At 63.0% G+C, this 11,536-nt stretch overlaps 2 protein-coding genes across 2 annotated transcripts in view; both read left to right on the plus strand.

The window, feature by feature from the left end:
- The window catches only part of SSU72 (SSU72 homolog, RNA polymerase II CTD phosphatase), a 35,971-nt gene extending 31,366 nt beyond the window's left edge, over positions 1-4,605 (plus strand). Inside the window, exons 3-5 of the mRNA XM_055262653.2 lie at positions 1,083-1,222; positions 2,376-2,494; positions 4,111-4,605. Of these exons, the coding sequence (XP_055118628.1) occupies positions 1,083-1,222; positions 2,376-2,494; positions 4,111-4,212 (361 nt within the window). The 3' untranslated portion in view covers positions 4,213-4,605. The remainder of the gene's footprint in view (positions 1-1,082; positions 1,223-2,375; positions 2,495-4,110) is intronic.
- A 788-nt stretch (positions 4,606-5,393) lies between these two features.
- Positions 5,394-11,482, plus strand: TMEM240 (transmembrane protein 240). The gene is made up of 4 exons (XM_055262654.2): positions 5,394-5,992; positions 6,475-6,581; positions 10,460-10,668; positions 10,750-11,482. The coding sequence occupies exons 1-4, from the start codon at positions 5,936-5,938 to the stop codon at positions 10,896-10,898; spliced, it is 522 nt and encodes a 173-aa protein (XP_055118629.1). The 5' UTR covers positions 5,394-5,935; the 3' UTR covers positions 10,899-11,482.
- Positions 11,483-11,536: the final 54 nt, after the last annotated feature.

An 11,536-nucleotide genomic window follows, 5' to 3' on the forward strand; every position in this document is an offset into this window, starting at 1 on the left:
TTTGGGGAAGTGAGCCCCTTCCTTGGGAACCCCTGGCCACTGTGAATGGTGGGAGCATGCCCCACCCTGAGGACCCCAGAGGCTCCTGTGGCCCCTCCTGGGACTGCTGCGGCCTGTGTGTGTCAGCATTCGCCCCAAGGCCCCCTTTCAGCTGGGCTGGATGCCGAGTGCCTTCAGGCCTCATCCTGCCCTCCACCATCCCATAGTCAGTGAGGCTGTAGCATCTCCCTCCTCGACTGTCTTGCCCTGTTGGTTTTTGTATCAGCGTTTTCCAGCCTGATTGCTGCTGAAGCTTCGTTTCCTTTTTTTTACTTTTTGTTTTTGAGACAGTCTTGCTCTCTTGACCAGGCTGGAGTGTGGTGGCACGATCTTGGCTCACTACACCCTCAGCCTCTCAATTAGCTGGGATTAGAGGCATGTGCCACCATATCCGTCTAATTTTTGTATTTTTAGTAGAGACGGGGTTTCACCATGTTAGGATGGTCTCGATCTCCTGACCTCGTGATCCGCCCACCTTGGCCTCCCAAAGTGCTGGGATTACAGGCATGAGCCACCCCACCCGGCCTGGAGCTTCCTTTCTTTGGGTTTTCCGATGTTCTTGACTCTGTTGTAGCTGAGCTAGACTGGGGACTGGGCTTCTGGGTTTGCTTTGTCTCTGCTGAAGGGCTGAGGTTTCAGAGCCAGCATGCACTGCACGGGGAGCAGATGGAGGAAGGAGGGACACAGTTACTGGGGCCAAGGGCAGCTTGGGCTGGGCCAGCAGTGAGGGGAGAGGTCTGGGTAGAAGGTGTCGTGCTGGGTGAGGGCAGGGGGTGTCCTGTGGGCCTTGGGTCTTTTTGCAGAGTTGGGGGACAGCGAGGAGCAAGCACCTGCCATCACCCACTTTGTTTTCTGTGGGACCTGCTAGGACAGTGAGGCCTCTGCCTCACCAGGGCATGGCCTACTCCCTACAGCTGTCCAGGCCTTCGTCCCAGCTGCCCCTGCTGTGGGGCAGGGAAGGGGCTGGGTGTCCAGGACACAGGTGCCTCCAGGCTTCATACACAGATGCCTTTTCTCTGACGTTCCTTAACTCCTATGTGTAGCTATACACAGAATGGGATTTTACATATGCTGGACAGAAATAAGAGAATCAAGCCCCGGCCAGAAAGGTTCCAGAACTGCAAAGACCTGTTTGATCTGATCCTCACTTGCGAAGAGAGAGTGTATGACCAGGTGGTGGAAGGTGAGGAGGTGGCTGCGCGCTGGGCTGGGCTCCAGCAGCTCTTACAGGGTCTGGGGACGCCTGCAGGGCCCCACACTGACCAGCACAGCCCGTCTAGAGTGGCGGGGGCCGGGGGCAGACCTGAGTACGAAGCATCCTGGAAGGCAGGCAGGGCCGCTGGTCGCTGAACCACCTGTGTGCTGGCTGCAGCCTGTCATGGGCTTCAGGGGCCTGTTTTCGCTTTGGTGGTTTTTTTTTTTTTTTTTTTTTTTTTTTTTTTTGAGACAGAGTCTTGCTCTGTTGCCCAGGCTGGAGTGCAGTGGTACAATTTAGGCTCACTGCAACCTCCACCTCCCAGGTTCAAGTGATTCTCCTGCCTCAGCCTCCCGAGTAGCTGGGATTTATTTATTTTTTTTTTTTTGAGATGGAGTCTCGCTCTGTCACCCAGGCTGGAGTGCAGTGGCGTGATCTCGGCTCACTGCAAGCTCCGCCTCCCGGGTTTACGCCATTCTCCTGCCTCAGCCTATCCGAGTAGCTGGGACTACAGGCGCCCGCCACCACGCCTGGCTAATTTTTTTATATTTTTAGTAGAGACGAGGTTTCACCATGGTCTTGATCTCCTGACCTCGAGATCCGCCCGCCTCAGCCTCCCAAAGTGCTGGGATTACAAGTGTGAGCCACCACGCCCGGCGATTTTTGTATTTTTAGTAGAGATGGGATTTCACCATGTTGGCCAGGCTGGTCTTGAACTCCTGTCCTCAAGTGATCTGCCCACCTCAGCCTCCCAAAGTGCTGGGATCACAGGCGAGAGCCACCGTGCCAGGTCCATTTTTCAAACGGATTGACCCTGTGTGGAGCTGGCAGTGGAGCAGGGAGGACTGGTCTTTAGTGATGGGGAAGGGTCGCAATGCCAGCCACGGTTCACCCCAGGACTGGCTGGTGGGTGGGGAGTCCCAGACCAGCTTGTGCTGAGTTGGAGATTTGCTCAGGTTTCCTTGAACCATCAGCCGTCTTCGGTTTGAGGCTCATTCTTTGTGCTCCCCAAACTGCAGAGTCCAGAAACCACTGGGGCTGGGCTGGGCCAGTGGCCAGCAGAGCTGGGGACTCAGCCACATTGACTGCCTGTTCCCTGGTTTTGGAGCCTCTGACATCTGTGTCACCTTGTCCCAATCAGATCTGAATTCCAGAGAACAGGAGACCTGCCAGCCCGTGCACGTGGTCAATGTGGACATCCAGGACAACCACGAGGAGGCCACCCTGGGGGCGTTTCTCATCTGTGAGCTCTGCCAGTGTGTAAGTACGCGGCTGGGCGCCGCCCTGGGCAGAGGCTGTGACAGAGGGGAGTGGCCTGAGCCTGCGACATAGGGGAGTGGCCGAGGCTGTGACAGGGGAGTGGCCTGAGGCTCAAACAGAGGGGAGTGGCCGAGGCTGTGACAGAGGGGAGTGGCCTGAGGCTGACAGAGGGGAGTGGCCGAGACCACTGGCCACAGGCTGGCCCTGCTGCTTGGGGCGGGGTCTGCTGCTCAGCTCACCTGTGTCAGGGGTGACCGCTGGTAGTTCAGTGAGTCACTCCCCAGCTTTGGCACAGGAGCCCCCCCGCCCATGCCCTCTGCTCAGCTGAGAGACGCTGCACAGTGACCTGCCCAACACAGGCTTAGTCCCTCTCCCAGGACACGGGGCTCCAGGGAACGCCTAGTACCTTTTCTCTTTCCTGTGGTGGACACAGCCCCGCCTCAGTGAGCAGAGCATGCAGCTCTCCTGGATGCGTTGCAGTCGGAGGTGTGTGCCCCACGTGAGCCTGGAGGCTGCCAAGGGCTCTGTGTCCGCCGTCCACCCCTGGACTTGGCCTTCTGCACACCTGCCTTCCCCAACGGGCCCTGCATGTCCCCCTTGCACAGAGGGGCTGGGGCACCCCAAGGCTTCTGTAGCCACCCTGCTGTGGCGTGGAGGTGCTGGGCTGTGACGAAAGGGCCTGCCCCGTGCACCATCCCGCCTGTGCCTCTGTGATTTGATCAGTGTCTGTGAAAGACAGAAAAACAAAACAGCTTCACCGAGAGAGAAGATGGTGTGTTTGGAAAGCCCGGGAGTCAGGCGGGCCAGCGCTGGGAGAAGCTGCCATGTGGCTGCAGGCTCCTGCGCTGTGCCTGCCCACCCAGCATGGCTTCTGGTCCCCACGTGCCTCACGGTCCAGTGTGGCTGCTGAAGTGCCAGGGATGGTCTTCATTATCGCCTGGCAGGAGAAAAGGCCATGGGAAAATCTTGTCCCAGAAGTTATTGCACGATTTCTGCTTGGGTCACGTTGGCCAGAGCCGAGTGACAGACAGGCCACTCCTTGCTTAGAGGCACTGGGTGCTGCCCAAGGTTGGGGACCAGTGGACAGTGGAGATGGCGAGTAATGAGCTGCTGGTGCCAGGGCAAGTGTGCTTAGGAGCCGGGCCTGCTCACTCCGGGGCAGCGGCCCTCTGCCAGGGGCTCTGGTGGATGGAGGCCAGGATGCTCCAGTGACCAGGCTGCCCCCGCTCGCTTGTTGGCGGCGTGGAAGCGCTGGCGGTGAGGGTTCGTCGGTCCCGCTGTGCATGTGTGGGTCTGAGCCCCGGCCTCCAGGTCTCAGTGCTGGGCCCCTCTCAGAATCCAGCTCCAAGCTCCTCCCATTTTCAGGTTCTGTGAGGGTCGGTGGGGAGGTGGGTGCTGCCTCCTGCTCCACACCAGGTGAGGGCCTGGGGCCGCCCAGGAAGCTCTCCCCTTGCAGCCTCCAGCTGTCCCTGTGAGGCAGCAGCGGTGGGGTGAGGGCCTGGGGCTGCCTTGGTTTCGGCTGGCTCAGGCCTGGCGTTTCCCTGATGATCCAGGTGTTAGGGGGGAGCTGGCAGGCGAGAGTGGGCAAGGCCGTCACCATGGGCCTGTCCTTGCAGATCCAGCACACGGAAGACATGGAGAACGAGATTGACGAGCTGCTGCAGGAGTTCGAGGAGAAGAGTGGCCGCACCTTTCTGCACACCGTCTGCTTCTACTGAGCCCAGCGCCCGCATGGAGCCGCCTCTGGAGCTTCCTGTTGTTCATACTTTTTCCTTCCTGACATTTGTTTTTACTTACAGGTGTTCTGCTGGTGACGGTAGCATTACCCAAATAAACTGTGCGTATGAAATGGGAGAGGAGATGCCAAAACGCCAGATGAAAGCAATCAAGTTTCTTCTTTTCCACTTTTACTTATGAGCGGGATATTGATTACAAAGTTTTTCTTCTTTAACCAAAAAGGAAAGACAACGGTTTGTGTGCACTTCCCGACATAGCTGTGTCTTCGTGTGCCTGCCTTCCCTCCCTCCTCCCCACCGGGCCGGACTGTACAGAGCCCTGCTGCGGCGTGTTAGGAGTGACCTGGAATTGTCAATAAACAGATGCTGCTGTCATTGTGCCTGGTCCTGAATTCCTGGCCCGACCCTCGCCCCTGAGGAGGTGGCAGAGGCCTAGCCCTGCCGCCCTCAGTGACCTCCTACCACTGCTTGGGAGGTGTAGCTCAGACCTGGTGTTGCTGACAGGGCCTGGGCCAACCCGTGCCTGTACTGCCTGAAGCGGAAGCCGCCTGCTCCTGCCAGCACTGCTGCCTGTGGTGGAGCGGTGTTCCCTCTCCATGTGGAAACCCCCCGGGGCGGGGATCCCCCAAGGCCAGCTACGGGGGAGGCTGAGCTGGGAGGATCGGTGGAGCCCAGGAGTCGAGGCTGCAGTGAGCCTGGATGGCGCCACACTCCAGGCTGGGTCCCAGGAGTAGCTTCTCGCTGACTTCCTGCTAGAAGGCAGGGGTCGGCTCCTGGGCCTGAGACATGGTCACTAGTCGTGGATGAGAGTTTGGCCTCAGGACCCTGAGCCAGGGACAGCCAGAGCAGAGTGGTGGCCACTGGGGCCTCTGAATGGCAGGCGTCCCGACCCATGGGCCTGGGCTGACCCCCTCGTCCCCGCCCTAAGGGAAGCCTGTGCGGGGCGGCCCTGCCCACAGCTCCTGTGCCACATCCCTCCATTGAGGATTCCAGGGGTCATCCCGTCCCTGACCTGTGACCCCCACGGCCGTGGGGTTGTCACGACCTTGCGGACCCCACCCTGGAGGCACGTGCTTGCCGAGCGGGCTGGTGCAGTCCCGCACCCGGCGACCTGGGAGTCCAGGACGGAGGGCGGAGCAGTGGGGCGGAAAGGACCTCGGCGCCCCTCCAGGACCGGATCGTGTTGGGACTGGCATCCAGGGTCACTGGACAGGCCACCGGGGCTAGGTCTGACCAGACTAGGGCGGGACACAAAGCCGAGGTTCCGGGGGAGGGGTCCTGGCCGGCGTCTGGGGGATGGCGGTCCCCTCCCGGCGTTGGCACGGGGCGGCCTGCGGTCTGCGCGGTCCCTCCCGAGAGGCGGAGGAAGGCGGCGGGGAGGGAGGAGGGAGGAGGAGGCAGGGAGGGGGCCGGAGCCGAGCAGAGCCGAGTCGAGCCGAGCCGAGCGGATCGCAGGGAGGACCCGAGGGCGGAGCGGAGCGCGGCGGGCCGGGCCGAGCGACCCCAGAAAGGCCCCGCGTCCCTCCCCGGCGCCCTCCCCCCCGCGCCTCCTCCCCCCGGCCGGTGCCGGGGTTGCAGTGAGCGGCGGCGGACGATCCAGGGAAGGGCTGACCTCTGCGGAGGCGGCGGGGGCTCAGCATCGGGCCGGGGCCGGGGGGGAGCCGGGGCCGGGGGGCGGCGCTCCGGCCCGGCCCGGCCCCGCCCGATGTCCATGAGCGCGAACACCATGATCTTCATGATTCTGGGGGCGTCGGTCGTGATGGTGAGCGGAGGGGCTTCCCGCGCGCGCCCCCTGCTCCCCGCCCGCGCGCGCCGCCTGGCCCACCTCCCGCGCCTTGTTTACCGCCCGTGCGGCCTGCGCTCCCCTCCCCGGCCTGCGCTCCCCCCACCCCGGCCTCCGCTCTCCTCCCCAACCTGCGATCACCACACTCCCTACGCTCCTCTCCCCGGCCTACGCTCCCCCTACCCCGGCCTGCTCTTCCCCCTCCCCGGCCTGCGGTCCCCTCCTGGGCCTGCGCTCCCCCAAGCCGGCCTGCGCTCCCCTCCCCAGCCTGCGATCCCCACACCCCCTGCGCTCCCCCTACCAAGGCCTACGCTCCCCTCTCCCCGGCCTGCGCTCCCCTCACCCCGGCCTGCGCTCTCCCTCCCCGCCTGCGCTGCCCCGACCCCGGCCTGCGCTCCCCACCCCCAGCCCCCGTTCGTCCCGCCCGCTCCTTGGCGCTGACCGGTCATGGGCTCTTCCAGGCCATCGCGTGCTTGATGGACATGAACGCGCTGCTGGACCGATTCCACAACTACATCCTCCCGCACCTGCGGGGCGAGGACCGCGTCTGCCACTGCAACTGTGGCCGGTGAGTCCGCAACCGGCGCCGGCTCGACACGCGTGAGCGCACATGTGTGGCGGGGCCCACTCGGGGCGCGGGGGAGCCAGCCCCACGCAGGCCGCGAGCCGCCTTCCACCCTTGAGGGCTGCCAGGTGCGCACGGGGAGGAGCTGTCTCAAGGGGGGTCTCCTAGGGGCGCATGGCTTTAGGACACCATCCCCAGAGGCCTCCAGACTGATGGCGGAATGGGTCACGGGGCCTCCTGGTCCAGCCTGGAGGCCGGAAAGCCGCAGCCCAGTCCGATGTCCACAGTGGAGACCCAAGCCAGCTTCATCAGGGCTGGGGCAGGAAGCTCCTGCTGGCACAGGGCTGGGCCCTGCAGTGAGTCCCATGGGGGACAGGGGAATGCTGGTCAAGGTGGGAAGGGCCTGCCTTGAGGGGCACTGGGCACAACCCCCTGGCTGGAGAGGAGCTGAGGGATGGGCTGGGGGGGCAGCAGGGAGGTGGAGCTTCCTCAAGGTCACTCAGATTGAGGGGAGCGCCCAGACCCCCCACACCCACTGTGACCCCCTCTGTGCACGTGTAGTGATGGAATCCTCTTGGCCATGCATGTTTGTACGTCCATGTACGAAATAAACATCTTCTCATGAGGCGCATGTGTGTGGCGTCTGTGCATATACATGTGCGTACACACAGCGCCCGTGCACGCACGCATGCACTCCCATCCCTCAGGACACCCTCACGCAGTGCCCGCTGTTAACCCTGCTGAACAGATGAGGAAGTGGACGGAGGATTTAGAGGACAGGCTTTTCCAAGGTCACACAGCTAGTGAAGGACAAAGGGGGCACCCACCCAGAACCCGTGTTCATCATCTCTGCTGCCTCCTGCTCCGGGGTCTCTGTGCATATGTGTGGGTGCAGGGCATGTGTGTTCAGGACAGCTGCATGTGTTGCTAAGCGTGTTACATGCCTATGGGTACAGCAGGCGTGTTGATGAAGAACACGGGTGTTAGAGAAGGCAGAGATCGGGATGTCTGTGACCCTCACGTGTGCTGGGCACAGCGTGGGGGGTAAGAGCTTGTGGGGTGGCCACATGCTACCAGAGAGCCCCGTGTCCCTGTCTGGCAGGTCCGACTGCTGAGCAAAGGCCTGAGGTCGGCTCCACGGCCTCCCAGAGGCTGGGCCCAGACTTGAGCTCCAGAGCATCAGAAAGGCGCGGCCTCCATGAGCATGGCCTGGGGCCGTGTGCATCCACCTGTGGCAGCACACTGAGGGCTCGGCAGGGCAGGCAGAGGGCGCCTTAGAGTACTTGCACAGGGCGTGTAGGTGCAGCTCATGCAGTGTCCAGAGCACGCGTGGACTCAGGTGGAGTGCACGCTGAAGGCAGCCGTGTGTGGGAAGCAGAGCCACAGCCTGCTGTAGATGGTATTGCTGCGTGTGTGTCCATGTATCTATGCTCTGTTCACATCTCTACATACAGGATATGTACATTCAGCGTACAAAGTGCCCTTGTATATTGACAACATATATGTGTATGCAGAGTCCATGTATGTCACAATATACAGTGCAGTGCGCTCAGGGACATGTCCAAATGTCTCCATGTGGCTGCAGCCAGTGTGTGTGCAGACAGCAGTTTTGCACATGGGGTGTCTGTGTATACACCATGCCCATGCACTGCCATGAGAGGCTCCCTGTGTGTACACGCTGGTGTTCAGAACAAGTGTGTGTACATGTGTAGGCCTCATACGTGCCTATACGTAGACGTTGACATGGAGAACGTGTATGGAAATCAGTGCTCCAAAGTCTGTTGCCAGGCAGCGTCCAAAGGAGACATCCGTCCATGTACGTGACGTGGCGCCCCGTGGAGAGAGTGGCTGCGTTTTGCAAAGCCAAGCGAACATACACTCGCGTGTGACACACACCGTGCACAGGGCGGGGGTGTGGAGCTCCCGGGGCCCATGTCCACAGTATCACGCCATGTCCTGTGCATGTGGCTGGTGTGTATACATGATGTACATTGGGCCTCAGGTGGACACACGCAGCATGTGTGGTGCAGGCAGGACATACGTATGTACATGTCACAGACATACGTGTGCAGATAGCACATCTCTGCCCAGGCCTATCTCCTGCTTTCACTTGGGAGACCTGAGCCCCCCAGGAAGGAGGGCCAGGTGCAGGGGGAGGAGCTACAGGTACCCAGGCCAGCCATGGTGGGAGACACAGGCTGTGACCTCTGACCCCCAAAGTTACTGAGCCCCTGTGGTGGGTGAGGACTCTCTAAGGGGTCCGGAACAGCTTCCTCCCCTGAGGGTCTCTGGCAGCTGCACATTCTGGGCAGTGGTCAGCAGCTGCCCACTGGTGACGATGGACGGTGGCTGTGGACAGGCTCGTCACCAGGTGATCGGTGGCCACCAGGAATCAGCCACGGTCATGGTCACTCCTCACCGAGAGTCCTGCCACTGACAGTGGCCACTTTCCGGATATGCTGAGGGGACTGACCTCCGGGAACCCCAGAAGAGCAGGAGGGCTTCAAGGAGAGCCTGGGGCAGGGGCCGCCTCCTCCCTGTGCCTAGGCTCAGGCTCCAGGACCCCCAGATCTCACTGAGGGAAGGCACCTGTGTGGCCCCCGCTGGGCACAGGGACGGCCTGGAGAGGGCTGCAAGGCCCTGGGTTGGACGGACAGGCGGGGCTTTCAGTGTGGGAAGTATTCTGGTTGGGGTGTGGAGCGTGAGGTGGTCTCTGAGTCTCGGCTGAAAACCAGGCCGAGGCGCTGCTACATCACCGAGGGGAAGGTGGGGGAGAAGCAGGTTTGGGGAGAGAGGAGCTATTTTTAGGCACAAGTTTAAGGTGTCTGTGGATCCCACGTGGAGACACAGGCAGCTGGAGCTCAGCAGAGATGTGGGAGGCAGCCAGGAGTGTGGACTGCAAGGCGCATGGGGCCCGCGGGCTCCACTCCCAGGCCCTCCTGTTGGACTAGGGATCCCAGAGTTGGCGTCTGGGATGCCAGTCCGATCAGCAGAGTCAAGGCCTGGAGACCTTCTTAGGGGACAGGGTGAGCTGCTGGAGCGAACTCCTTGGGGAGCTTGTGTCATCCCGGCAAGAGGCCAGAGGCTGTTGTGGCCTGAGCCTGGGCAGTCCCCCAAGAGCCCGGGGAGAGGAGGCCGAGGGACACGGAGGTGCCCAGGCACTGAGGACGAAAGGGCCCTGGAGCCTGGACGCCATCCATCCTGAGAGGAACCGGGCGGGTCTGTGCCAGGAAAGGGCAAGGGGGCGTCCCCCAGGAAGGGGAGAGGATGGGGTGCTGGGTAGAGCCCCCGTGGCCTCTGACAGCACCTCCCAGGGATGGAGCAGAAGAAACACCAGGGGCAGTGGGCCTGGCAGGTGCGGTGGTGGCCGTGGAGGAAAGGGCACGGCAGGAGGGGAAGGGTGCATGGGAGTGGCTGGTCTGGGGCCAGCAGGGCTCCCAGTGTCCAGCTCTGCTCCGAGTGGCCTCCCCGGCCCCAGGGCGGGCGGGTGAGCTGTGACCCTGGCCGTGGGGACCGCCGTCCTGAGCCCCCTCCGGGGGAGGCCTCTTCTACCTGCAGCACCTTCCCGTGAGCTCCAGGCCTCAGGGAGGAGGTGCTGAGTGAGGGCTGACACCCTCACCGGCATCTGGTCCCGCTGTCTGCCTGGACTTCACGCTTGGCCTCCACAGCCCACGGCCACTGACCTCCCACTCCCTCTGGCCTGTGACCTGGGCCTGGTTGAGTCTGGTGCTCCCTTCCCGAACCACCCGCACAGGAGGCTGCTTCAGAGAACCCCCAGGGTGGCCCGACGCGGTCACATCCCCACCACGGGGTAGGCGCCCCGGGGGAAGGCCAGGCCGGGGGGTGGCGGGAGAGGTGCCAGCCCGCCCTGCCGCCCCCAGGCACCACATCCACTACGTGATCCCGTACGACGGGGACCAGTCGGTGGTGGACGCCTCCGAGAACTACTTTGTGACGGACAATGTGACCAAGCAGGAGATCGACCTCATGCTGGGGCTGCTGTTGGGTTTCTGCATCAGCTGGTTCCTGGTGTGGATGGACGGCGTCCTGCACTGCGCCGTGCGTGCCTGGAGAGCCGGACGGCACTACGGTGAGTGCTTCGTGCCCGCCGCCCAGGAGTGCCGCCGCCCTGGCCGGCCCCAGCTGCCTGACCGCCCCTGTCCCCCTGCAGATGGCTCGTGGACCTGGCTGCCCAAGCTGTGCAGCCTGCGGGAGCTGGGCCGGCGGCCGCACAGGCCCTTCGAGGAGGCCGCCGGGAACATGGTGCACGTGAAGCAGAAACTCTACCACAACGGCCACCCCAGCCCGCGGCACCTGTGAGCCGCACGGGGACTTGCCGGGGCCGCCGAGCCAACCGGCTGCTGTACAGATGTAAAAGGGACCTCGTGGACGCCCGGGCCGGCGGGACTGGACAGCAGCCCTGGGCCCAGGTTGTCCAGGGCTGTGGCCGGCCGGGAGAGTCCAGTGGAAGGTGCTGTCTCTTCTTTTTATAAAGGGGGTTGGGGTGTGGGCTAGGGTGGGGGTTGGGGTAGGGGAGGCCCTGCAGTTGGGGGGCAGGACCCTGGGCCCCTGGCTGGGCAGGACACGAGGGCAGACTCAGCCCCAGCGGTGCTGGGGGGGGCAGGGAGGGTCCTGGGGGGGCAGGCGGGGGCAGGGGCGGTGAGGCGCGGCCCGGGCCGGCATCTATTTGAAGCCGCTCTGTTTCCTGTGCGCTGCGTCCACTGTCTGGCCCCAGCCAGCTCGGGCGGAGAGGAGGGAGGCGAGGGGGGCACCCGCGTGTGCACAGCCGCAGGGTGGGGCACAGGTGGCTGGTCCCAGGCAGCATTCAGGCCCCTGGCCCCGCAGTGGCGGGCACCTCATGTGAAGCCCACCCCTGTGGTCAGTAAATTCTCCAGAAAGCTCCAGCCTCCGCCTCTTCTGTCACCTTTTACCCCAGGGGGACACTAGGGGGCCCCCAA

Source organism: Symphalangus syndactylus, chromosome 22 (assembly GCF_028878055.3).
Source record: "Symphalangus syndactylus isolate Jambi chromosome 22, NHGRI_mSymSyn1-v2.1_pri, whole genome shotgun sequence".
NCBI classification, from domain to species: Eukaryota; Metazoa; Chordata; class Mammalia; order Primates; family Hylobatidae; genus Symphalangus; species Symphalangus syndactylus.